Consider the following 27,528-nt stretch of genomic DNA (forward strand, 5'->3'; position numbering starts at 1 on the left):
GACCTCCCACCTGCCAGCGAGTGTAGTTGGGGGCTTGGGGACCCTGGAATTTCCCACAGTGCTGGCAGCGCTGTGGCACCTTTCCTGGTGTGCCCGGGTCACCTTTATGCCCGAGCCGTAGACTTCCTGTGGGCCTGCGGGGTGGGGAGATGGTCAGACCCCACCTGAGCTGTGACCTCCTGGGGGTGGGCTGACAAATAAATGGATGAGGGAGGGGTGGAGAGAGTCCTGTGTGTCTTCCCTGGAGGAGGCCTGTGTCTGGGGTACCTGGGTCCCCCTGCCCAGACTGAGCCTCAGGCTCTGCCCCTCCCCCCCCCCCCCATTTCTCCCCTGGGCACTTGCCACTGGTTTCCTGGATGACACCAAAGGAACCCTGAAGATGAGGCTGAACTCCAGCCCCAAAGGCTGGGGTTGTGGCAGCCTTCTTCCTGGGAGGTCTTGCTACCTCACCCCACCCACCTTTCATCCCAACTTTAGGCCCTGGGTCATGGGCAGGCAAGTAGTTCTTGCTGTGATGTGCAAGTGTGTGAGCCAGTAAGTTAGGGACAAGGGGCTTTTTATTGGAACAAAAGATACAGTAAAACTGTACTCCCACTGCCCGCAGCACTCCCCGCCCCCCTGTCTGGACTGGACTCCCCCTTCTCGGACTGGTGGCTGGTTGGTTCCTACTGCCTTGTCCTCCCAGGCCTGGACAGCCATGGGGTGGTCACTCCTGGATGTTCTGTGTGATCCAGCCTCTCACAGCAGCCACCCGGGTATAGACACCTGGGAAGTGAGGTCGCCCGCAGCCATAGCCCCAGCTGGTGACCCCAGTTAGCACCCACTGGCCAGAGGGTTCCCTGCAGGCCAGAGGTCCCCCAGCATCACCCTGAGGGGAGGAGAGAGGAAAGGCACTCAGAGCAGGCCAGTTTCCCCCACCTCCCATAGCAACCGTCGGGCAAGAGAGGACTGACCCGACCTGCACACCTTGGGTGGCTGCCCTCCACAGGAGTCTCCTGGGCTCCCCATGTGACCCCAAGTGAGTAGCCCTGTGAGCCTCACTTTTACTATCTGGGAAATGGGCTTAATGCCAGGACAAGCCATTCATCTGTCTGGCAGACATTTGTGAGCACCTGCCACAGGTTCCCTAGTAGAAACGCCTTATGCTGCATGCAGCCGGTTCCCATTCCTCGCCCGCAGGGCAGCAGTGAGGATGTGGGGTGGGAACTGGCTTGTCGTGGATGCCCAATAAACAGTGGTCCATTAAACATCTAAGGGTGAAACGGTTCCCTGCTTGATCAGCTTACGTTTGCACCAAAGAGTGGGTCCTGGCTGTGGGCTTTAGAGCAACCAGAACGGGCTCTCCCGGACGGATGGGGCCCTTCCCCCGGCAGAACACCCGTTTCGGTGTTAAATCGTGCTCACCGAACAGCTGTCCACGCCACCCTGTGGGAAGCCGGCACACAGCATGCGGCTGCTGATCTGCACGGGGTAGTAGCGGCGGCAGGCCTGCTCGCTGAGGAGGCGCACAGCCGCCTTCTGCAGCTGCCGTGCCATGGAGCCTGTGGCGAGACGGGCGGTAGGCGGGGAGGGACCAGGCCGGAGGCCTTCCTGATGCCCCCCAACCAGACCGCTAACCCCCGAGGGTGCGGGGCCGGGCTCCGAGTGTCGGACTCGCCTACCTCCCTCTCGCACGGAGCCCCAGCCGGTGATGACGCAGCGTGCCCCATTGGGGGGCCGGGGTGCAGGCTCTGGCAGGCAGATGGGCCGCACCAGGCGGCTCCGGTGCACGGGCCCTGCCAGCTCCAGCAGCGCCACGTCGTAGTCGAGCGTGTAGAGGTTGTAGAAGGGGTGCTTGTAGATGCGGGCCACGCGCTCCAGCTGCCCCTCGGCGCCGCTCAGGAACGGCGTGCCCAGAAAGGCCACCCACTGCTTGGGATCCCCATAGCTGTGGGGTGCGTGGGGACAGGTGTCTGGGTCCCCGCACCCCAGTTACCCCTGCCGGTGGCTCCTCTGGGCTCTGCCCCACAGGGCTGTGGCCTTGTCCTTGCCTGGGCCCCAGGGGTGGTCAGGGACCTTTGGCAGGGCACTCTGGGCCCTGGGTTGCTCGTGGATGTGGGGATGAGTCATCCCTCCTGGGACAGTGGGGGGGCCTTGCCTGAAATGCACCCACAGCAATGAGGTGACATCACATTACCCATTTCTGCCCAATATTAGGGCTCTGGTGGCCAGAGAGCCCCCTGTCCCACCTGCCCATTCCCTCTGACCCTGTCCTACGGCGAGTGTGCAGAGTGTGCCTCCAAGAACTGGCTTTCTCTAAGGAGCGCAGGGCCCCTGGCCTGTTCCACCCTGAGCAGCCTGCCCTGAAGGGGACTCCCCAGTGTGTGGCCTTTGGAGAGTGGAGATGTCTGTTACCCAGAGACCCATGTACCACCGAGCTGGGCCCTGGACTCGAAGAGGCTGCAGCCCTGGGGTTTGGAGCGGGAGGTGTGTGGCAGGGTGTGTGTGTGTAGGATGAATCCCTGCAGCCCCATGTGGTGAGTGTGCAGGGGTGGGCTGCACGGACTAGGTGCAGCAGTGGGTCCCAGTGGCGGAGGTGGGAGGCATTAAGAGCAAAAGGCGTGCGGACATGACAGTTTTGGGGCCATGGGTCATTTCCCGTGAACCACCAATGGGCTGGGGCACTGGGGGCAGGTGAGACTCACACGTCAAAGCAGTGTGCAGCAGACAGCAGCCACCTCTCCGCCACCAGCACGGCCCCACAGCGGTGCTCCCGGCGCCGCAGCCACAGGCTCACCTGCCACGGCCACTCCCCGAGGCCGGCGGCGCTGCCACCCACGATCCTGGTCAGCGCTGCCACGGGCGCCAGGCCGCAGTCTGCAGGAGAGCGGACAGAGGGCATTGGGCGGGTGCAGTGCCTCTCACACTGCCCCTTAGGGGACCCGCCTCGAGAAAACACACTAACGCTGGACTCGGTGCTTGGTCCTACAAACACGCCTCTTCTAGGCTCTTCCCAAGTAATATTTGAAATGCATTGAAGTCTGCTTCCTACAACCTCAGCGTTGGGGCCGTGCGTCCTCCCCAGATGGGGACCAGGACAGTGTCCTCTCCCACCACCAGGAGCTGGGTTCTGCTGGCTCAGATCTTCCCACACCCCTTCGCTCTGCCAGGAGGCCCACCAGCTCCTGTGCTAGTTTGTCTTCCCAGACACCCTTGTGCTGTGACGCCCGTCACCCCCAGCACAAGGTGCACCCTCAGAACACAGCTGTAGGAAGCACCAGGGTGTGCAAGAGGGTGCTGCAGGGACCCTAGCACTCATCAGGGGCTCACCTACCCACCTGATTCCCACAGGGCCGCTCCGGAGCCTGCCCCTTCCCAGCCACTCCCACCACCCAGCTGCCTTCACTCCCTCCAGATTGAGGAAGGGCTCCTGCTCTGGCCTCAGCTGGAAGAAGAGATGGGGAGACAAGAGGCCACCTGCCCCGTCCCTGCTAGCCCCACCGCCGCTACCCTCCTGACACCATCTGGACCTTGCCCAGGGCCAAAGCTCTGCTCCCTTTCCTGGACGCCTGCCCGTAGCTAGGGGAAACGTGAAAATCAGGCTAAAGGCCAGAGCCACATGAAGCTAGCTGGGGAGTGAAACTGTTTCTCCCAAGAAGAGTTACAGCTGCACCGGCTCACACACCCGCATTCTGACTGCCCCTGCTGGAAACCATGTGCCCCGAACCAGGCGGCAGAGAAGGCTGTGAAGGGAAGGCCCCCCTTGGGTCTGGAGCGTCTAAATCCCGAAACTTCGCCTCGATTCCCGGTCCAGGTGCAGGGCTCAGATAAGGGGGTTCCAGACTCGACGTGTCACCTCTGCCTTAACTGATTCCCAAGGAGACAGGACCCAGACCCTCCCCGCCCTCCGAACCCACATCCAGGCCCTTGGCACATGGTCTGCTTTGGTCTGAGCCCATGAAAGCTCTGCTTCATCTCAAGGTCACCGACACAGCACTCGCCCCCAGAGCCTGGCTTCCTGACGGCCAGACTTGCTTTGTTTGGCCAGCCGTCCCGGGCGCCTCTGGTGTGCGCTGCCTTGTGGCGGAGCCCGGGAATCTGGCGTGGTGGGTTCCGGCCTGTGTGGGGGGACAGGCTGATGGAGCCAGGCCACTGTATAACCATGTGCAGGGAGAACAGGTAAGAACCCTCACGACATGTCATGAGGATATGATGGAGCAGTGGGATTATGGGTAGTTTTCCCCAACCGTCTCTGTCATGGGGTTAAGTTATGCACACACACCCCTGCCCAGACCCATCTGCAGGACAGTGGACCTACGGCAGCCCAGGGAGGGGACTGGTGACGGAGGAGGGAGGCAGAGAAACCCCCCTGGGCCAGTCTCTGCAGGGGTCACCGTGAAGGTGCCGGGGGCCTTGGACAGTGGGAAGTTCTGGGAAAGTTCGCGGTGAGGAGGAAGGTGGGTGCAGCCTGCATGGACCAGCCGCCTGTGTGCTGAGCATCTGCCCCCTTTGGGAGCTCACCAGAGCAGCCTGCTCCCCGCCTCCCACCTGAATGAAAGCAGCTCAGACATGGGCCCCAGAATCTGGATACGAGAGCATGGAGTTCCTGTCTGCCTGGGGCGTGTGCGGGCTCGCTAACATGGTGCACCTGGCAAGTCCCGCGCCATGCAGAAGTTTTCTCTGTGGCCCCCACACACCACCGACGGCATCTGCTGGCTCAGCCTTAGCCGGAGCCAGAGGAGATTGCTGTCGCTGATGGGGCTTTATCTTTGACTGACGAATGCAGCAGTTTTATATGCTAGTAGTTCTGGTTAATAGTAAAAATGAACTCAGCATTTTAGACACGAATGGAACGATCTCAGGGCTACGTTCTCTCTCGGCGTCTCTCCTGGCCAGTGAGGTACCCTCTCAGCCATAACGGGAGCGGGGAGACCAGCTGGCCCAGCCCTGCTCGGTCCTGCTGGGTCCTCCTTTCACGCCTCACTATGCACTTTCTCATGAGTTTGTTTCTCCACCTTCTGGATCCTGCTGTACCTGAGCTTAGCGGGTCTGGCCCAGAGGGGGGCTTTATGAGCGCGGGATGAGTGGACGGAGAATTCCCCTCATGGAGACCCTGGTCAGGGACTCCCCATGCACCCCCGAAGTTTCCTTTAAAAAATGGGAGCTGGCAGGGGTTGCAGGTTAAGACATTTGCCACTAGGTGGTGCCGGTCTGCCCATTCAGTGCCCGCCCATGCCCATGCCCACGTCCCTGGCTGTCAGGGTGATGATGGGCAGACTTGTGTCCCCACAACAGCCATAGTTAAAGCTCTGACCTCCAGGACATCAGAATGTGGCTGTGGGGAGACGGGGCCTGTCAAGTGGTTAAGGTACAGTGAGGCCATTGGGGTGGGTCCTAATCCAGTATGACTGGAGTCCTTCTAAGGAGAGATGAGGACACAGACACAGAGGGACGGCCCTGTGAGGACACGGGGAGAAGGTGGCCGTCTGCAGGCCAAGGAGAGCGGCTTCAGGAGAAACCAGCCCTGCCGACACCTGCTGACATCCGGCCCCCAGGACTGGGAGGCAGTAAATGTCTGCTGCGTACGCCCCAGCCTGTGGGATGCTGACAGCCACCCTGACAGACTGACGCCCGACCCCTGCCACCGACATGCGCCACCTCATTCCTCCCAGTACCTGGTGGCTGGGCGTCCTTGGTGGTCCGCGAGGCGTTTGGAAGTGGTGTCTGCCCCCCGGCAGTGGTGCTCGCGGCACCGGCGGTGCTGTTGGCAGGTTGGCTGGCTGCCCTGCTGGGGGTCCGGGGGGCGGGTGTGCTGGCTGTGACCCCCAGGACTGTGAGGCCAGCCACTGTCCTGGGGACATGCGTGGTGGTGGCAGGCGTCCTTGTGGTGGAGGGGGCGGGGGTGGGCAGCGGGGAGGAGGACATGATATCCAGGATCCAGCCCTTCAGACTGGTGATGCGAGCATACACGCCGGGTTTCTTAGCCTGAGCACAGCCAATCCCCCAGCTGACAATCCCCGCCAGGTAGAACACACCAGGGGTCTCCTCACAGGCCAGGGGGCCCCCAGAGTCACCCTAAAAAGAAGGAAAGAGGGCTGGCTGTGACCATCGGGCATCTCTCTGCAGAGGGCACTGCCAGGACCTCCCGCATTCCCACAGTGGGAGAGGCCCATCAGGGGAGCAAGAGGATAGGGCATGGGGACACGGGGCCACAGGGTCTGAGACAGCCCCGCCCTCATCCCCATGCCCCACCTCCCCAGGAGTGAATCCTGATGGACAGTGTGGTCATATGGGTACTAATCTGGGGTTAGCTTTATTTCAGTTAATATACACTGTACCTGCCCTGGCTGGTTTGGCTCAGTGGATAGAGCGTCGGCCTGCAGACCGAAGGGTCCTGGGTTCAATTCCACTCAAGGGCACATGCCTGGGTTGCGGGCTCGATCCCCAGTTGGGGGCGTGCAGGAGGCAGCTGATCAATGACTATCTTTCATCGTTGATGTTTCTATCTCTCTCTCCCTCTCCCTTCCTCTCTGAAATCAATAAAAATATATTTAAATATATATATATAGTATCTCTTTTTAAATATGTACATATAAAATATGACTTTAAGTATGCATATAGACATATTGAAGTATGTATACATTTTGTATATATCTACCACATTCTTAAAAACTTTTTAAATAGATTTTTTTAACCATAGTTTTATTTTGATTTTAGAGAGAGAGAGGAAGGGAGAGGGAGAGGAAACAGCGATCAGCTACCTTCTGCATGACCCCTACCGGGGATCGAGCCCAAACCTGGGCATGTGCCTGGACTGGGAATCAAACTGGAGACCTCGCGGTGCATGGGACAGCACTCAACCAGCGGAGCCACATCGGCCAGGCCTACCACACGCTTAAACGGCTACCGCCTCTTCTGCTGCGACATGCTAGTGTTTCTCTAAATTATACATTTAAACCAGTGGTTCTCAACCTTCCTAATGCTGCGACCCTTTAATACAGTTCCTCATGGTGTGGTGACCCCCAATTCCACTGTTACAAATTGAACATAATTAAAGCACAGTGATTCATCACAAAAACAATATGTGATTATATATGTGTTTTCCGATGGTCTTAGGCGACCCCTGTGAAAGGGTCGTTCGACCCCCAAAGGGGTTGTGACCCACAGGTTGAGAACCGCTGATTTAAAGACATAACTCCCGATTTCCCCTGCACTGAAAATCCTCAGCTCTGAACAAAGGAGCATGGCCAGGGGCAGGGTGTGAGCTCTTCGTCTGAATCCCGCTCGGTGCCCTCTGAGTGCTACCTGGCAGGAGTCCACCTTGCCCTCCAGGAAGCCGGCACAGAGCATCCTGTCTGTGAGCGAGAAGTTGTAGAGGGCACTGCACGCCTTCTGGTCGATGATGCCCACCGACGCTCGCTGCAGAGTGTCTGGCTTCGTTGCTGCCAGGAAAAGGAGACCCCCCCGCCCAAATGACAGAGTGATCACCGTTCAGTGTCTGGTTCGGCTCTGAAAGGCACCCTCCTCATCCTGCAGATGAAGAAACTGAGGCTCACAGCGTTGCTGGGAAACAGAGTCACGTGGCAAGAAGGAGGCGGAGGCCAGAGCTCCGGAGCCCTAGGATCTGCCATGTCCCCCGCGGATTCCCGAGCCCCTGGGTGACCTGCGGGGCGGCCACTGAGTTTTCAACGGAAGCATTAACTCTGGGGCTCTGCAGGCCACAGCACGAGGGTCTGGGACTTTTTCAGAAAGGGCCACAGGGTAAGGATTTTCGGCTTTACAGGCCAGTCTCTGTCGGGCTGCTCAGCTCTGCTTTTGTAGCAGGAAAGCCACCGCAGAGCATCTGTCAGCAAATGGGCTTTGCTGTGCGCCAGCTGCATTTCATGTATAAAAAAGAGCCGCCTTGGGCCTGTGGCTGGAGGAGTGCAGAGGCCAGGGGTGGGCAGGCACTGGGAGCGGGACCCACCAGGCACTCACCGTTGCCCTCCTGCGTGTTGCCCCATCCTGAGATGACGCACTTGCGGCCCACGGGGAACTTCTGGATGGCCAGGGGCAGGCAGACGGGCTGGATGTATTTGTTGAAGACCAGGGGTCCTGACAGCTCCAGGATCGCCACGTCGAAGTCCAGGATGCTGGGGTTGTACTGGGGGTGCAGCACCGTCCTTTTGAGCCCCATCTTCACCGGGCTCCCGCCAATGCCCGTGAGAGACACCGTACCCAGGTGGGCCTGCACCAGCTCCGCCTTCGTGCTGCCAACAAGGGGCCACTCAGACACACCCACTGCCCCAGGAAGCCGGGCAGAGCTGCAGGGCCCAGACTCTGGGGAGGGGCCCCAGGAGGGTGGAGGGGCCACACGGCTGCTCCCCCAAAGCAGTCCCAAACTGCGGGGCTGGGGGCAAGACAGGGAGCCCCTTTGGGCCTCATTTCCTGGTCTGTAACAAGACGGAGTTGCCAAAACCGGTTTGGCTCAGTGGATAGAGCGTCGGCCTGCGGACTGAAAGTTCCCAGGTTCGATTCCGGTTAAGGGCACGTACCTGGGTTGCGGGCACATCCCCAGTGGGAGATGTGCAGGAGGCAGCTGATCGATGTTTCTCTCTCATCGATGTTTCTAACTCTATCTCTCTCCCTTCCTCTCTGTAAAAAATCAATAAAATATATTAAAAAAAAAAAAAAAGAGGGAGTGGGCCCAGCAGCACGAGAGGCCCCGACAGCTTTATGACTCAAAGGTCAGTGCCGCCTGGCTGTCCCCTCCCATCTGTCCCCTAGTGCTCCCCGGAGATCAGCTTGACAGATTACTCTCCCTTGAGATGGCTCCTCCAGGGTCCCCCACTTCTCCTTCATGCTCCCCTCTCATTTGCAACCAGACATCCAGACAGCAGGATTGTGAGCCGGGGGAGGTGGAGGCTGGGGGAGGGGGCTCTGCCATGGCCACCCTCGTGCATAGATGGCCGCACGACTGGTCATAAGTGGTTTCTGAATGCATGGGGCAGGGGACCCAGTGGGGACGGGGGGCTGAGCAGGCCTCCTGGGCCGGGCCGGTCTTACTGGTTGAAGCAGTGGGCTGCCGACAGCAGCCAGCGGTCTCCCACCACAGTGGCTCCGCAGAAGTGCCTGGAACCTTCCTTCAGGCTGACCTGCCAGGGCACCTCCCCCGCGGCGGCTCCCAGCCCGCCCACGATCCGGGTGGGCTTCTCCATGGCGGGTCTGGCGCCGCACTCTGAGGGGAGAGAAGAGGCCCCACGCCTTAGCCTAGAAGGGCCCCGACACCAGGTGCCGCCCCCGGGCTCTCATTGGGCCGGGCAAACCACTCCCATTATACAGACGGGTCACTGAGGCTTCAAGGTGCCCTAATGTCCAAAGGACTAGCAGCAAGTATGTGGCACAGCTGGGTGGAGTCGGTTAAAAATGGGAAGATAGCCCTGGCTGCTTGCTCAGTGGGCAGAGCATCTGCCCTTGGACCGAAGGGTCGCAGGTTTGATTCTGGTCAAGGGCACGTACCTGGGTTGCAGGCTCCATCCCTGGCCCCTAGTCGGGGCGCATGCCGGGGGCAACCAAGCAATGTGAGTTACAGATGTTTCTCTCTCTCTGTCTCTCCCCCTCCTTTCCACTCTAAAAAAATCCTCGCGTGAGGATTAACAAAAATAAATAAGTAAATAAATAAATGGAAAAAATGTCCTCGAGTGAGAATTCAAGAAAAGAGAAGATAAAATTATGAAGTGCCCTGGCCCCATCGGACTAAGACCTGAAGCCAGACACAGACCTGAAGCCCCCAAGGTCGGGTGATGAGCTTGCTACAAGCGGGGAGCCCGCACAGCAGAACCATGTGGGGGTCTCACCAAACAAAGGGGGAGTCAGGTTACTGTGGGACCCTGGAAGGGGGCAGAGTATAGGGGACACTTTGTGGAACAGAGTTCTGATGGGCTCGGAGCATCGTGGTTTTGTGGGACCTAAAGGAGGATCCCTATCAGATCTGGGTCCGTGGACACCACAAAGTGAAGCCAGATGTGAATGTGTTTCAAGACCCGAGTCCAACAAGGTGAAGCGACTGAACTCCTGGACCGGACACTCCAAAATGTTCACAATGGTTGGTTTTATGTTGTGTTTTGTGTGTGTCACCACAATTAAAAATGAAAGTAAAAAACCCACAGACGCTGGATTTTACATGGAAAAAGAAGCATGCAAGCATGTCCAGGACAATTTTGAAGAAAAAAAATTAGAAGTGAGGGCTCTTGGATATGAAAATGTACACATACGTGCTCTATGTAAGTGGTGTTTCTGGAGGGCACCCGCATGTGAAAACTCGTCTCTCGCCCACCCTGGCCCCACAGTCGTGGTCATGCCTCTGGTTGACCCTTTGGGGCAGTCTGTGTTTACCCTATTGGATTGCTTGACTTTCCTTGGCCGTGAACCTGGAGGATGCCCATGTGTGTGTCTTAGCCTGTGCTCATGACAGACATCACTGATCCATCACCCATCTCTTCCCCACGGAGCCTTCCCGAAGCCAGCACCAATCGATCCACCCTGCAGGGAGCACACGCCGGCCCCTGCCTGTCTCCCCAGGAAATACCTTGTGGCTTAGAGGCCGTCACTGAGTCAGGTGCGGAGCTGGGGGCCGCTGGGGGCTTGGTGGGGGTGTTGACCACCTGGCTCTTGGGGCTGGTGGACCAGACAGTGCTGGGGGTGGCGGGGGCAGGAGCCTCCGTGGGAGCCAGAGGCTTGTTCGCCATGGCGATCGCCCCCAGGATCCAGTCTCGCAGCCTGGTCACTCGGGCGTAGACCCCTGGACGCCCGGCTTCCGCACAGCCGATGCCCCAGCTCACGATGCCGGCCAGGAAGAACCTGCCAGAGGGCTCCTCGCAGACCAGGGGGCCTCCTGAGTCGCCCTAGGAGACAAAGGCACACCCTCAGGAGGAGTCAGGGCTCCCAGGCTTCCGGTCCCAGAGCTGCAGGGTCCGAGAACCGTCCCTGGGTGGGGCCCTCTCCCCACACAAGCTCACGAGAAAATGGGGGCCGATAATTCACATCTCAGAACCTCCGTTTCCTCTTTCGTAAAAATAAAATAGGGCGGTAGGACCGTGGGACCTTGAAGATCGTTCAGTTCTACCACGAGCAGTTCAAAACCCAGCCCCGTCGGCAGCATCCTCTGCCCCCGTATCTCACTGCATCTCGCTGACGTCGCCCTTGCTCAGGTGGGCAGTGTGGCTGCCCTGCTGGAGCCGCAGACAGCTCACTGGCCGCGGGGCCTTCTCCGGACCTGCCGGCTCGCTCCTCACCCACCCTGTCTTGTGAGCCTTGCCTTATTTATTTTTTAAAATATTTTTTATTGATTTTTAGAGAGAGAGGAAGGGAGAGGGGAGAGAGAGAGAGAAAGAATGAATCGTCGATAGGTTGGCCTCCTGCATGCCCCCTACCAGGGATCAAATCTGTAACCCAGTCAAGAATCGAACTGGCAACCTTTTGGTGCGTGGGATGATGCCCCACCCACTGAGCCACACCGGCCAGGGGCCCGTTTTATTTTGATGTATTGGTTTTTAGAGAGAGAGGAAAAGAGAGAGAGAGCTTTGTTGTTCTACTTATTTATGCATTCACTGGTTGATTCTTGTATGGGCCCTGACTGGGATTCAACCCACAACTTCAGCATATCAGGAGGATGCTCTAACCAACTGAACTACCAGGGCTTGTTTTATTTTATTTTATTTTATTTTATTTTTAATTTATATTTTTATTGATTTCAGAGAGGAAGGGAGAGGGAGAGAGAGATAGAAACATCAATGATGAGAGAGAATCATTGATCGACTGCCTCCTGCACGCTCCCCAATGGGGATTGAGCCCGCAACCCAGGCACGTGCCCTTGACCAGAATCGAACCCGGGATCCTTCAATACACAGGCTGACGCTCTATCCACTGAGCCAAACCACCTAGGGCCAGGGCCCATTTTATCTTTTTAATTTATTGAGGTGACACTGGTTAACAAAATTATACAGGTTTCAGGTGCACAATCTACAACATGTCATCTGTGCACTGTATTGTGTGTTCACCACCCTAAGTCACGTCCCCGACCATCACCAGTGCTCTCATTATTTCCCAACACTTCCTCCAGGTTCTGGGTTCTTTGCTATGGCAACCTGAGCACATGTAGCAGTCTCTCCTCACCCACCAGGCTTTAAAATTTTTTTATTTTATTTTATTGATTTTTACAGAGAGGAAGGGATTTTTATAGAGAGTTAGAAACATCGATGAGAGAGAAACATCGATCAGCTGCCTCCTGCACATCTCCCACTGGGGATGTGCCCGCAACCCAGGTACATGCCCTTGACCGGAATTGAACCTGGGACCCCTCAGTCCACAGGCCGACGCTCCATCCACTTAGCCAAACCAGTTTCGGCCCACCAGGCTTTAGAAATGAGAACAAACATATAAACTGCAGCCCTGGCCAGTGTGGCTCAGTGGATAGAGCATGGGCCCACACACTGCAGGTTCGATTCCCAGTCAAGGATACACACCTGGGTTGCAGGTTTGATTCCTCTTCCCTGGTCCGGGGTCACGCAGAAGGCAACCAATCCATGTTTCTCTTTCTTTCCCCTTCCTCCCTTCCACTTTCTCTAGAAATCAATGGAAAAAAATATCCTCGTGTGAGGATGAACAAAGCGACAACACACACAGCAATAAAAACCTACAAAGAAGGAAATCCAGAGCTGTGCTGAAAAGCGAGGGTAGAAACCTGGGGGCCCTCTCTAGCCGCCTCCTTGGGTGGGGCGTTGTCTGGGGCCCCTGCAGGCCCTGGGGCTCACCTGGCAAGAATCCACCTTGCCATCCAGGTAGCCGGCGCACATCATCCGGTCGGTGAGGGAGTTGCCGTACAGGCTGGCACACAGGGCCTGGTCCAGCAGCTCCACGGTGGCTTTCTGCAGCATCTCCGGCTTGATCACTGCCCGGGGCGGGAGAGGCCAGTGGGGTGAGTGTTCCGGGGCCCCAGCAGTCACCCTGAGCCAGAATGCTGAAGGACTTCTCTTCTCTGTGCCTCAGTTTCCCCAGCTGCAAGCAGAGATGCTGCAGCCCCAGCCTCAGAAACTAGCAAAGAGTAAAGGCTCTACAAATGCCTACTGATAACGCTCTCCACTCAGACAGCTGAGAAGTGTCCAGGTTGACACCCCAAGACCGGGCTCCACGTCTCCGCTCCCCTTACCTGCGTCTGCTGTTACTCTAGACCAGGGGTGGGGGACACATCCGGCCCGCGGGCCGTCCAAGGCCCGAGAAATCATTTGGTCTGGCCCTGCCAAGGCATTAGGGGTGAGTTCATTAAATGTTTGCCCAAATATAGCAGGCTAATTTTTCAGTTGATAATTCTGTCTGGCGTTATAAATATCCAAATAGCCCTTGGCAGAATAAAGGTTCCCCACCCCTGCTCTAGTCCTACCCTGCTGGAATCATTTCTTAGTCCGGCAGCCAGTGCCATCTTGGCTAAACATTAAATCAGATTATATCCTTTTCCCCCCTCAACCCCCTCCAGGGTGAGTTCCCCCTGGCTCAGCCTAAATGCCCAAGACTGGACCACCTACCCCAGGGCCCTTGCACATCCTGTCCCAGCTGCCTAGCATGATTGTCCCAAGGAATCTGCTTGCCTTCTGCCTTCCTCTCCTTTCTCAAGGAGGCCTCTCTGACCTCCCTATTTAACACTGCAGCCCCCATCCTGGTTATTGTCTCCACTGCTTTCATCACCATCTATCACTCATCTTGTCTAGTATTTACTGCCCCTACAATTGCCAGGTCCAGTACAGTAGCCAGCGGCCACACGTGGCTATTTAAATGTAGATGTAAATGCGTGCAAATGAAGTAAAATGTAAAGCCCAGTTTCTCAGTTGCACTGGCCACATTTCGTGGGGCTGCCGGCTCCCATAGTGGACGGTGCTCCCATAGAGCCCACCCATCGCCAGGACGGTGATGCCGGATGGCGCTGGGCCGGACGGGACGGGGCGGGGGGGCGCCACGTGGGCAGGGACTGCTGTCTGTTTTTCTTGCTGCATAATCTCTGGAACAGGGAGCTGGAGGGGCTCAAATGTTCATTGATCGGGTTTAGTCATCAGCCACTTCCCCTCCGGATTAGGTTCTTGTGGCAGATATCTTTATCACAAAATCCTAACCTTCCAGGATTTTTCTTTTTTCTCAGGCAGGCACAGACCGGGAAACCCCACACAGGCCAGTGGGCCTTGCCGGGGAGGTCGGGCGCGTCAGAGTCTCAGACCCCGGCCTCGGGAAGCCCTGGGGAGGACACCCCCCTCCCAGGCTCCAGAGCCATGGACAGGCACCATCTACACAAACCTGCGTACCTGCTGACCTGTCCGAGGCTGTGGCTACTAGATTGCACACTGCAGCTCTGGAATGTTCTGGAACTCCCTCAGTGATGGGACTCTTTCTGTCCCCTCACTCTTTGCCTGTCTGGGTTGGCCTCACCCACCACGTCCTGGTTGAGGGTCACGTCGTGGGTCCTTTCCTAAAGCTGACCGCCCACCCCACTCGCTGTTCTTGCTGCATCCGGTGGGTCTCCTCCCCAGCACTCATCGCCATCCAATCTCAACCGACTCTCATCACTCGAAGCCGTTCTGGTCTCTAGAGTCACTACGAACACGGGATTCCTGAATATGGGACAGGGCTCCTGGGGAAATGCAGGGCTAAGTTCTGGTGACTCTGGTCACAGCATTTCCCTCACACAAGTGCCATGTGTGTTTCCGGTTAAAGAGGCCTTATTTAATATGCATTTGTCCAAAATAACGAAGCCACTATAAAACGGAGTCAGAGCTGCCAGCCCAGAAGAACGGTCTCGCACATCTTATGCCTCAAACCCTGGATGTTAAAAACAAGGCCAAACAACCGTCTGAAATACCTTCGTTCCCACTAATCTCTCACTGTGATTTAGAGCAAGACTCAGCAATCTCTCTCTCTCAGGCCAGATACTTGTTGGGGTGTGTGTGTGCGTGTGTGTGTGTGTGTACATGTGCTTAACTGGAATTTCCACTAATTGTTTTTATAAATAAAGTTTTATTGATTCATTATAAAAAAAAGAAAAACACACAGGGCCAAATAACCCTTGGGCTGGGCTTAGGCAACCTTGTGTCCCAAAGAACTGTTTGCAAAGATGATAAGAAAGCAGATGTTATAACGACTGGACAGAGAGCTACCGGACTGAAAGTAAACACAGTTTTTAGAATAAACATCCCTATGTCATGTGTGGGCACCACCAGCAGAGCCTTCCTTCTATAGATGTAACTGTTCCTCTGGCCTTTCTCATCAGTGCCCATCGCCTTGTCTCCTCATCGGAACTCTGCGTTCATTCATTGACCTTGAACTCAAGGCCAGAGGTGCCATAACTCGTGCCTGAACGAAGTTGACCTGACACCGTTTTTCTCCCTGAGGCACATGGCAGCCTTCTTGTGCCACAGTAGCCAGCACTTCAGCCCGTGTTTGGGGGGCTGCAAAATCAGCCACAAAAAGCACAAAAATGCAAAAAACAAACAAACCACAAAATACATCCAGTAAATGTAGCATGAAAAGGACCCTCGCTTCCAGTCTGAGCTGAAACCAGGAGGCAGGGCATCACCTTAAATGAGAACATGGTTGTCCTCAACTCAAGCACGTCCTCTCTGTGCACATCTGCAATTGACCCCAAAATCCCCATTTGTATCTACTTGGGGCTCAAAATAAATGTTAGCAAGTGTCGAACCTGCAGATAGGGAATCGTGGGGAAGGGGGAGAACCGTGCGGGTAGATCTGCTCCTGGCAGGTGAGGGCGGGGAGGAAGGGGAGCTTACGGAAGTCCTCCCTGAGGTAGCCCCAGCCGGAGATGAGACACTTCCTCCTGGGCGGGAAGATGTGCGAGGCCGCCGGCAGGCACACGGGCTGGACGTGCCGGCTGAAGGGCAGGGGGCTGCCCAGCCGCAGCACCGCCACGTCGAAGTCGGCGGTGTCGGGGTTGTAGGAGGGGTGCGTGATGATCTGGGCCACGCGGGCCCGCACCGTGCTGGCCTCGGAGCCGCTGAGCTGGGTGGTGCCAGCGTAGGCCACCCACTCGGTGGGATCCTGGAACCTGCGGGGCAAACAGATGGCACTGAGCGGCCGCTCTGCACAGGGCTGGGGAGGGGGCCCCGGAGAGGGGGTCATCTCTGGGGGCCAATGTTAAGGGGTGCCCCAAAACTCAGTCAGCAAGACATATGTTCAAGCAACATTGTCAGAAATCGTAATGAATGCTAAAAAAAAATCATAATGTGGGAATTAGCAACATTTTAAACAAAGACAGAATCCCACAGGGCTGAGTTCAGGTGAGACATGTGAAGGGACACAAAACATTGTGCACCTGCCCGGTGGGCTCTCAGGACACCCAGGAGAAGGGGCGCCCCAGGCGGGAGGGACGGTGGGCCCCGGGGGTGGGGTGGCCTGAGCCCAGGGACAGGGGCTCACTCGCTGAAGCAGTGGGCAGCGGACACCAGCCACCAGGCCCCGACGACGGTGGCCCCGCAGAAGTGCTCGTTGTTCTCTCGGAGGCTGACTTGCCAAGGGAACTCCCCCGGAGCCGCCTCCACGCCGCCCACGATCCTGCCAGCGGTCCTCCAGCCGGGCTGCCAGCCGCAGTCTGCAAGACAGGTCACCAACCAGGACCCAGGGAGGCAGGACTCGGCCGTGCTCCGGGGACACCTCTCGCATCCCCACGGCCCCCACGTGGAAGGACAGGCTCGGGGTCCCACACTCGGCTTTTCTGTGCAAACTGGGCCAGGGGACGCGGCCCGAGACCAGGCCAGGCGGGCGGACTGACCACAGTGGGCCTCGTCGGATCCATCGGAGCAGTCCGCGCTGTCATCACACTCGGGGTTCACTTTGGTCACACACTGGCTGTTCCCGCAGGAGAAGGCATTCCCCGGACAGTGTCCTGCGGGCAGAGAAGAACCGAGTTCCTGACCCCACTCCGTCCGTCCCCGCTGCGGCGAGATCCCACTTCCCGCCCAGAACGTCCGGCGTGGACATCTCCCGTCCCCTTCTCCTCCCTCAGGGCCTATGACATGATCTCGAGATGAGCGGGGACGCAGCTGGGAACGTCGGTCACCACCGAGGCCAGCGCAGGGCCACAGAAGTGTCTGCGTGTGCACGTGTGTGTCTGTGTGTTTGTGTGTCTGCGCGCGCGTGTGTGCACGCGCGTGTGTGTGTCTGTGCGCGTGTGTGTCTGTGTGTGCGTGCATGCGTGTGCGCGCGCGTCTGTGCATGTGTGTCTGTGCGCGCGCGTCTGTGTGTGTATGTGCGCGCGCATGTGTCTGTGTATCTCTGTGTGTGCATGTGCGTGTGTGTGCGTGTGTGTCTGTGCGTGTGTCTGTGTGTGCATGCGTGTTTATGTGTCCACATTTCTAGGACCCATGTTTAAAAAAAGTGAGAAATAGGTGAGATTAAAGAATTTTAATTGTAGTTCAACAGGCAACATAAAACTTGCCACTTTAACCATTTTAAGTGTGTGGTTCATGTCGGGGCCAGGTCACTCTCAGTGGGGCCTGTCGTGGGCACTGTGAGGTGTGACAACCAGACGTCTCCAGACACCCCCAGTGTCGCTGGGGGCAGAGTCACCCCTAGTTAGGAGCACTGAGATGGAACTAAATAAAGGTGTCCCAAAATTCACGCAAGAAGTAATTTTGATAGAAAACACAGGTTTATGGCCCTAACCGGTTTGGCTCAGTGGATAGAGCATCGGCCTGCGGACTCAAGGGTCCCAGGTTCGATTCCGGTCAAGGGCGTGTACCTTGGCTGCGGCCACATCCCCAGTAGCGGGTGTGCAGGAGGCAGCTGATTGATGTTTCTAACTCTCTATCCCTCTCCCTTCCTCTCTGTAAAAAATAAAAAAAAAAAAGATAAAAAGAAAACACAGGTTTATGATTAAAAATTGTAAATTTTTTTTATTGATTCATAAAGTATACAGTATAGGGTTATGTATGGAATAGCATGTTGGGTAAATGGCCTCCATGGCTTTGCTGGCACATACGCACTCTTGTTGAAATTTTCCATGACCGTTTTGCATAAATGTGGCTGAATTTCAATGAGGCTCATTTTCATCTTGATGGCTTGGTTAATCGACAAAATTGTCGCATTTGGGGTTCAGAAAATCCACGAGTGATTGTTGGGAAACAAATGCATCCACAACGTGTCACTTTTTGGTGTGGATTTTGAGCTGGAGGCATCATCGGATCATTCTTCTTCGAAAATGCGGCTGCTCAGGCAATAACAAAAGAGTGCGTATGTTCCAGCAAAGCCATGGAGGCCATTTACCTGACATTCTATTCCATACATAACCCTATATTGTGTACTTTATGAATCAATAAAAACTTTACAATTTTTAATTATAAACCTGTGTTTTCTATTAAAATTACTTCTTGCGTGAATTTTGGGACACCCTTTACATGCACCTATATGTGTGTCTCCAGCTGATTGGAAGGACAGTCACTAAAATATTAATAGTGATGAGATTCCAGGTAGCATTCATTCTTTTTTCTTTTGGTCCCCCAAACTTTTCTTTTTCTTTTTTTTAAACAACAGGTTTCCACCACTTTTCAAAAAACCCCAGAAACCCAGTAATGTTTTCTCTTAATCATGCTTGGCCATGTATACTTCCAAGTGCCTCATCTTTAGTTAAAATTTTTTAAAATTTATTTTTCAGTTACAGTTGAAATACAATTATTATATTAGCTTCGGGTGTACAGCATCGTGATAAGACATGTATGCCTTACGGAGTGACCCCCTCAATAAGTCTAGGTTATAACAAAGGGCTTCGTCTGTCAACGCTGTGCAAACACGGGACTTCGAATCTGTGCACAGAACCAGCGCTCACCGTGTTCGGGCATTTCCTTCGCGCACTTGAACCAAGTCGTAGGAGCCCTCTGGCCGTGACCACAGTCAGAGGAAGCCGGCAGAGGGCAGGCAGCTCATGGGCGGGAGGAAAACATACCTGATTTCAAGTCTCTTTCTGCCAATGGCCCCTTCTGGCTTCCTGCAGTGACATGGAGAAGAGATAGAAGCCGCTCAGTGAGTGGCGACAGTCATTGAAAACACTGCCTGGCAAAGCAGAGAGCAGCTCTGTCCACCGTGGGAGCCACTTAAAAGTCTAACTTAAATCAATTAAGATGAAGCCAAATGGAACGCGGTGTTCCTCGGCCTCAGCGGCCCATGGCAGGTGTTCCATAGCCACACGGGGCGGGTGGCTACCGTCGCGGGTAGCACAGCCGTGAGCCATTCCTACCGCCACGGAAAACGGTGTTAGTGCTGACGCCGAGGCCACTAAGACTCAACTGGGGTGTCAGGGTTCGTGGGGAGGAGACCATAAATGTGCTGTGGGGCCAGGGCCAGGGCCAGGGCGAGGGCGAGGGCCAGGGCCAGGGCGAGGGCCAGGGCGAGGGCCAGGGCCAGGGCCAGGGCCAGGGCGAGGGCGAGGGCGAGGGCCAGGGAGAGGGCGAGGTGGTCAGTCTTTCACCTGACAGTAGTCTGATGCATCCTCGGATTTTAGAATTTATCTTTTTTCTATACCGGAGGTCAACAAACTGCAGCCATGGGCCGAACCCGACCCACCACTTGTTTTTGTAAATAAAGTTTTATTGATACGCAGTCGTGCCCATTTGTTTAGACATTGTCTTGGGCTGCTTCTGTGCTCCTATAGCGGAGCCCAGTAGGTGGGCTACGAAGATGAAAATAGTTACACTCTGGCCGTTCACAGGTGGCTGACGCCTGGTCCATACGGTTGAGGGTGAAGCAGGGGGAGGGGCTACTGATTTTTATTGATGATTGAAAACCTACAGTCTAATGCTCCCCTGCGCGGCCTCTCAGTGTCTTGGGTCTCCACTGCCCACTTGCCTGTGAGCTGGGCGGACACGATGGTGCCGTGGGCAGCCAGGGGGATGCCGTGGCCCTGCAGCCTGGCCCGGAGTCCCTGCTGCAGCAGCTCCCGCTCCAGGCCCCGGTCCAGCGAGCGCAGGGCTAGCAGCAGGAAGTGCAGCCGGAAGCGCACAAGGACACTGGAGTTCCCGTCCCTGCAGCGAGGAGAGGGGCCTGTGGGGAGAGGGCTCCCCTCGCTGGAGTCTCCCGCATCGGGGTGTCCACCCAGGTTCCTTTAGCCCCCAGGGGGACCGGCTCACCTGTAGCTCAGCACCGTGCAGCCCACACAGCTGGCCTCCAGCTCTGTCTGCCTAAAGCTGCTGACAAACTACAACGGAAACAACAGCGGCAAATGTTGAGCCCACAGGCCCCCGAGGAAGCCTGTCCCGGGTGGGAAGTTGGGGGGGCGTTGGGTGGAAAAGCACCTCCTCTTAGACCAGTGCATGCGGCGACTTCCCAGAGCCGTGTGATGACAGGGGAGGACATTTCAGAGTTACCCATATGAAAACACTGCTCCACGGACGCAATAAAACGGGGTCCATCCACACCCTAGAATATTGCTCAGCCGCGAGAGGAGTGAGGACTCTCGCTACAGGTGGATGGACCTTGTAAACATGATGCTCGGTGAGAGAAGCCACACACAGAGAGGCACACAGCGTGAGAGTCTGTTTATGAGACACGTTCAGATCAGGCAGAGCCACAGAAAGTGGCTGGTGATTGCCAGGGGCTGGAAGCAGGGGTGGTGATGGGGACAGGGCTTATTTTGGGGTGATGGACACACCAGTCCATGCCCTCATTGCCTGCATCGATAGCTGTACTGTCTCATAGAACATTCCACAAAGTCCCAGAATGTTCTACATCGGCCCCGCCCCACATGGCAGCCACCATCCACACGTAGCTACTGAGCATTTGAAACGTGGCTGGTGGAACTGAGGAAATGATTTTTACCTTTTAGCTAATTTGAATTAGTTCATGCTTAAATTTTTTTTAATATATTTTATTGATTTTTTACAGAGAGGAAGGGAGAGGGAATAGAGAGTCAGAAACATCGATGAGAGAGAAACATCGATCAGCTGCCTCCTGCACACCCACTACTGGGGATGTGCCCGCAACCAAGGTACATGCCCTTGACCGGAATCGAACCCGGGACCCTTCAGTCCTCAGGCCGATGCTCTATCCACTGAGCCAAACCGGCCAGGGCTCATGCTTAAATTTTTAAAAAATATATTTTTATTGACTTCAGAGAGGAAGGAAGAGGGAGAGAGAGATAGAAACATCAATGATGAGAGAGAATCATTGGTCGGCTGCCTCCTGCACTCCCCCCACTGGGGATTGAGCCGGCAACCTGGGCATGTGTGCTTGACCAGAATGGAACCCAGGACCCCTCAGTCCGCAGGCCGACGCTCTATCCACTGAGCCAAACTGGCGAGGGCCGTGCTTAAATCTTAAAACAGATACTTGATTCACTGAGCACATGTACAGGCTCGTCCACGCTTAGTGTCAGCGATTCACTGCTTTCCGTGGCTGAGTGACACTCCAGGGCGTGCAGGGCGGGACCACATCTGTGTGTCCATCCAGCAGCTGATGGACATCTGGGCTGCTTCCACTTTTTAGCCATTGTGACCCCTACTGCAGTGAGCATGCGTGTGCAGGTTTCTGTGTGGACATGTGTTTTCATTTCTCTTGGGCGGATACCGAGAGGCAGAATTAATTGCTGGCTCATAGGATGACTCTAATTTCACTTTCTGATGCACAGCTAGGCTTTTCCGTAGCAGCAGCCCCATTTCATATTCCCACCAGCCATGAGTGGGGATTCTCATTTCTCCACTGGGAGACAATGTACAACCTTTAAACGTGGCCAACAAGCCTGCAGGAGCCACTTCCCATTGGGCACCATTCTCCACTGCATCCTACAATGCGCCAGCCTCGGCCAGACAGGCCGTGTCCAATTCCTGCAGGTACCCCATCTCCCTGCCCCAGGCCCGCCTGGGTCTCCCCCTGCTTGGCTCGCGCGGCATGAGAGCTTCTCTTGGTGGAAGCTCCTGGCCACCCACCTTGCCCCCTTGCTCTCAGGCGCCCTCACCAGCATTTCCAGGGTGGGCGTCAGCGTGCGGTAGTAGTCGGAGGCCTCCTGCTGCAGGCTGCGGGCGTACCGGATCCCTTGCAGCTCGGCTGTGTGCTCCACATCGACACCCTGTGTAGAGAGGGCGGCTGCGGGCGAGACCAGGGCTCTGTGAGAGAGCCCACCATGGGCTCAGCTAAGGGGCCTCGAAGGCCCCACCACCTAGGGCCCGGGTCACCGATAAATACGTGGGTGGGCTGACTCCCCAGGGGCTGTCCTGGCTGAGTGGTAACAGTGCCTCCTTTCCAGCTCTCACACTCACCCACCTGGAGGCCCCAGGGAGGCACAGAGCCTCAGAGGCCCCCAGGTGTAGCGTGAGGGCAGGACTAACTCCCAGTTATCCTTGTCTCACTGCATGTGCCGGGCCAGGGCCTGAAGCCGACTTCAGCCAAAAATGGCTGAAACGAGCCGTAACCGGTTTGGCTCGGTGGATAGAGCGTCAGCCTGCGGACTGAAGGGTACCAGGTTTGATTCCGGTCAGGGGCATGTAGCTTGGTTGCGGGCACAACCCGGGTGGGGTGTGTGCAGGAGGCAGCTGATTGATGTTTCTAACTCTCTGTCCCTCTCCCTTCCTCTGTGGAAAATCAATAAAATATATATTTTTAAAAATGGCTGAAACGACCTCAGGATACCTTCTCTACTTTAGAGCAACAATCCCACCTGCGCCCTAGGAAGGGGACACCACATACTGCCAGGGCATGACCACAGCCACAGGCACCGGACCCTCGGACCACCACCCAGGACACCATCCTCTGAAAACACTTGGGTTTACAACTGTCAGAAATATTTTGTCAAAAGTACACATTAGCGCCCGGCCAGTGTGGCTCAGTGGTTGAGCGTCAATCCATGCACCAAGAGGTCACTGGTTCGATTCCGGGTCGGAACACATGCCCGGGTTTTGGGTTCGATCCCCAGCAGGAGGTGTGCAGGAGGCAGCCAATCGATGTTGATGTTTCTTTCTCATCATTGATGTTTCTCTCTCTCTCTCCCTCTCCTTTCCTCTCACAAATCAATAGAAACATTTTTTTTGTTGTTGTTTTTTTTGTTTTGTTTTGTTTTTTTAAAATATATTTTTTATTGATTTTTTATAGAGAGGAAGGGAGAGGGATAGTGAGTTAGAAACATCGATGATGAGAGAGAATCATCGATCAGCTGCCTCCTGCACATCTCCCACTGGGGATGTGACCGCAACCCAGGTACATGCCCCTGACCGGAATCGAACCTGGGACCTTTCAGTCTGCAGGCTGACGCTCTATCCACTGAGCCAAACCGGTTTCGGCTGAAACATATTTTTAAAAAGAAAAAGGCACACACTAGCGAGGAATGATAGTTATAAAAATTTTAAATAACTAAAACAATAGCAACCACATAAACCATGAAAACACGCATTTCTCACGGTTGAAATATGTTGGGACTATCAAAAGGACACATTCGCAAAAATGATCATAATTGTATTTATTATTATTATTTGTTAAATATATTTTTATTGATTTCAGAGAGGAAGGGAGAGGGAGAGAGAGATAGGAACATCAATGATGAGAGAGAATCATTGATCGACTGCTTCCTGCATGCCCCCTACTGGGGATCGAGCCCGCAACCAAGGTACATGCCCTTGACCGGAATCAAACTTGGGACCCTTCAGTCCACAGGCTGACGCTCTATCCACGGAGCCAAACCTTCTAGGGCCAAAACATTTTTTAAATGATAGTAGCTACCACGTAAACCATGAAAGCTGGGTCCCAGCTCTATTTATTATGAGTGAATACTCATCTAGACAGATACTTAGATATTTGTTTATTGAGTGATAAAATAAATATTCTAAGCCAATTCTAAACATTTTGCTTTTAGGTTTGTCTTCTCATTCAATAAATTAAAAATAAAGAAAAGTGCGCATCCCGTTGTGTAGACAAAATTGCTATGCTCTGTACCAACCAAGCCTTTCTGTTTCCCCTGGAAATAGTCACAGACTCCCCAGGGGATGTCCTGGCTGATTATTAGCAGCATAGATGTCCCAGCACCCTCCCCAGGGCCCCCAAGGTTAACTTGTGAGCTGTCTTAAAGGGCAAAGGGAAACATTTTCATTTTAACTTTAAAGTGTTTTTAAACAATATTTTTATTGACTTCAGAGAGGAAGGGAGAGAGAGAGAGAAACATCAATGATGAGAGAGAATCATCAATCAGCTGGCTCCTGCATGCCCCACACAGACACATGCCCTGCCCAGGAATCGAACTGTGACCTCCCGGGTTATAGGTCGATGCTCAATCATGGAGCCACCCTGGCCGGGCCATTTATTTTATTTTTTTATTTTATTCTTTTCTTTTTTAAGTATATTTTTATTGATTTCAGAGAGGAAGGGAGAGGGAGAGATAGAAACATCAGTGATGAGAAAGAACCATTCACCGGCTGCCTCCTGCACACCCCCCACTGGGGATCAAGCCCACAACCCGGGCATGTGCCCTTGACCAGAATCAAACCTGGGACCCTTCAGTCCACAGGCCAACGCTCTACCCACTGAGATAAACTGGCTAGGGCTGGGCCATTTTTTAAATTAAAGCCTTCCTTGGTTTCAGGGGTCCTGCTGGGGATTATGTTTATCTCTTGTTCACAAAATGTATCTGTGCTTCTAGAATAAAGGTGTGAAACCCTGCCTCCTCCTCTCCCTGGTGCAAGGATACCCACATACGTATGTGCACTCTCACACACACATACACCCTTGTGCATGGGCACACATGCACACTCACACATACATGAACACACATACTCCCACACACACCCCCACATGACTACATACATGCACATGTGCACACTCATACACACGAGTCCAACTTCCTGCACTTGATGCCAAGAGCCACTAGGGCCCTGGTGAGCTGTGCCCAGCTGTGAGATATTCCTGATGTCCCACAAATATATATATATATATATACATATATATATATATATATATATACATATATATATATATATATATATATATATATATATATATAGTTGATTTTTTATAGAGAAGAAGGGAGAGGGAAAGGAGAGGGATAGAGAGTTAGAAACATCCATGAGAGAGAAACATCCATCAGCTGCCTCCTGCACACACCCCACTGGGGATGTGCCCGCAACCAAGGTACATGCCCTTGACCGGAATAGAACCTGGGACCCTTGAGTCCGCAGGCCGCCGCTCTATCCACTGAGCCAAACCGGTCAGGGCGACATATATATTTTTAAATTAGGGGGACCCACATAGGATTGCCAAACTGCTGCTTGCTATCATCATCTCGTGAAAGCAAGGTGACTTTCACAGTCCCAAATAAAACCCTGAGAACCTTATCGTCTCAGGATGAGCCCATCCCAGAGCCACAGAACTTCCCGAGACGACAGAACGTTCTAGCTCTGTGCTGTCCAGTACAGGAGCCACGAGCCATCTGTGGACTGTGACTGATGGGGACTGAGGAATTTAATTTTTAAAGATGACTTCATTTTTGTGGATTTAACTCTAAATAGCCAATGGGGCTCGGGCCACCATCATGGGCAGCACAATTTGTAGGGCCCTGTAGTACATGCTGCTGAAATATGAAAAGATCTTCCTTTGTTATTTTTATAACTGCAGTCCCACACCATATAGATGGGTCATCATTTTGCCTGTTTCATCTTACATTCTATGAATGTCTACTGGGAACAAACATGAAATGGGAGCCATTGTGTGGTGCAATATAGAGAATTGTTCATTTTTTAAAATATTTTTCAAGTTTCTTAAGACTTTTGTTTTATTTTTTAAAAACATGTTTTTGTTGCCCTGGCTGGTTTGGCTCAGTGGCTAGAGCATCAGCCTGTAGACTGAAGGGTCCCAGGTTCGATTCCGGTCAAGGGCATGTACCTGGGTTGCAAACACATCCCCAGTGGGGGGTGTGCAGGAGGCAGCTGGTCGATGTTTCTCTCTCATCGATGTTTCTAACTCTATCCCTCTCCCTTTCTCTCTGTAAAAAAATCAATAAAATATATTTTAAAACAAAAACAAAAACATGTTTTTGTTGATTTCAGAGAGAGGAAGGGAGAGGGAGAGAGAGATAGAAACATCAATGATGAGAGAGGAAAAAGATCGGTTGCCTCTGCGTGTTCCCGGACCGGGAATCGAACCCTGACCTCCTAGTTCATGGGTCAATACTCAACCACTGAGCCACACCTCTCGAGACTTTTAATAGGTTCATTTCCCGGTCCCTATTTGTCCATTTCACCCCGGCTGTGAGAGCTCCCCTGGAGAGCCCAGCTGTGGGGAATGAAATGAGCAGGTATTATCCCGCCTGCCCGTGTGCCCGCCCACCTCAGGGTGTGCCGGGGAACCTGGTCTGCTCATCGTAGCCCTTGGGTGGCAGGAAGGGCCCGCCTGCAATTCCATGCTTGCACACTCAGCCCTCTGCGCTGGGCTCATCCCGTGGACACCACCGAGCCGCCTCTGAGCGTCGCTCTGCCAGTCACCCGGTGTCCGAACCCACGCAGCCCTCAGCCACTTACCCACGAGGACTGCCAGGGTGAGGATGCCGATGCTGGCGGCCACCGCAGCAGAGAGCGCCACTCGGCAGCACGCAGCGTCGGGCGCAGGGACTTCTTTTGTGGCCCCGGGCACGAGCTGCAATTCACCAGCGCTGGGCTCCATGGCTCCCAGACCCTCGGCCAGACACCTGGATGCCAGCGGAAAAGGGGCAGAAAAATATCAGCGCTGGAGGGTGTTTCTCTTCCCCTGAGCCATCTTGCGCAGATGCGGCGGCCGTCAACAGTGCCCTAGGCACCAGCAGACTCTGGTTTAAAATGTCCTAAAACATGGACTCAACGTGCTGGCCGTGCAGAAGGCCACATTACAGGTTTCTGCATTACTCAACCTATTTAAATGTTATTCTCATTCAAACATTAGATGTGGCAAAGCGGGGAGGGGGGGGACATAGGTAATACTTTCAACAATATAGATAAATTTTTTAAAAAGGAGAGAAAGCCCGGCTGGGGTGGCTCAGTGGTTGAGCATTAACTTATGAACCAGGAGGTCACGGTTCGATTCCCAGTGAAGGCACATGCCCGAGTTGCAGGCTCAATCCCCAGTAGGGGGCATGCAGGAGGCAGCCAATCAATAATTCTCTCTCATCGTTGATGTTTCTAGCTCTCTCTCCCCCTCCCCTCCTCTCTGAAATCAATAAATATGCATATATATACATATGTGCCCGCGCACCTCAGGGTGTGCACATATAAATATATAAATATAAATATAAATATAAATATATATATTTTTTAAAGGAGAGAAATATGGGCTGTGCATGCAGGCTCTCTGGAGGTTGTTGGAGTCCATTGCTGGAAGGAATACGTATGAGCTTAAACCCAGAGGTTTAAGGGATCATGGATCTATTATCTCGCAGCGCTGGAGGTCAGAAGTCTCCAAATAGAGGGCTGTGGTCCTCCTGGGGGCTCCAGGGGCTCCGTTCCCAGAAAGGAGAGCTGAGAGAGGGTGACAGGCTGAGCCCTCGCACCTTTGCCTCTGAAACTTTTTTGTCAAGAGCCA

General features: G+C 54.5%; 1 protein-coding gene across 1 annotated transcript; it reads right to left on the reverse strand.

Annotated features, from left to right (window-relative positions):
• Positions 1-57: 57 nt before the first annotated feature.
• Positions 58-26,637, reverse strand: TMPRSS9 (transmembrane serine protease 9; the record flags this gene model as incomplete). The annotated part of the gene is made up of 18 exons (XM_081093270.1): positions 58-868; positions 1,405-1,541; positions 1,662-1,927; positions 2,685-2,856; positions 5,655-6,054; positions 7,285-7,421; positions 7,957-8,228; positions 9,025-9,196; positions 10,547-10,862; positions 12,771-12,907; positions 15,786-16,060; positions 16,432-16,603; positions 16,784-16,897; positions 18,953-18,990; positions 19,848-20,027; positions 20,133-20,200; positions 21,956-22,083; positions 26,496-26,637. The coding sequence occupies 18 exons, from the start codon at positions 26,635-26,637 to the stop codon at positions 707-709; spliced, it is 3,288 nt and encodes a 1,095-aa protein (XP_080949396.1). The 3' UTR covers positions 58-706.
• Between the last annotated feature and the right edge of the window lie 891 nt (positions 26,638-27,528).

This window comes from Myotis nattereri, assembly GCF_964212035.1.
Source record: "Myotis nattereri genome assembly, chromosome: 5".
NCBI lineage: Eukaryota > Metazoa > Chordata > Mammalia > Chiroptera > Vespertilionidae > Myotis > Myotis nattereri.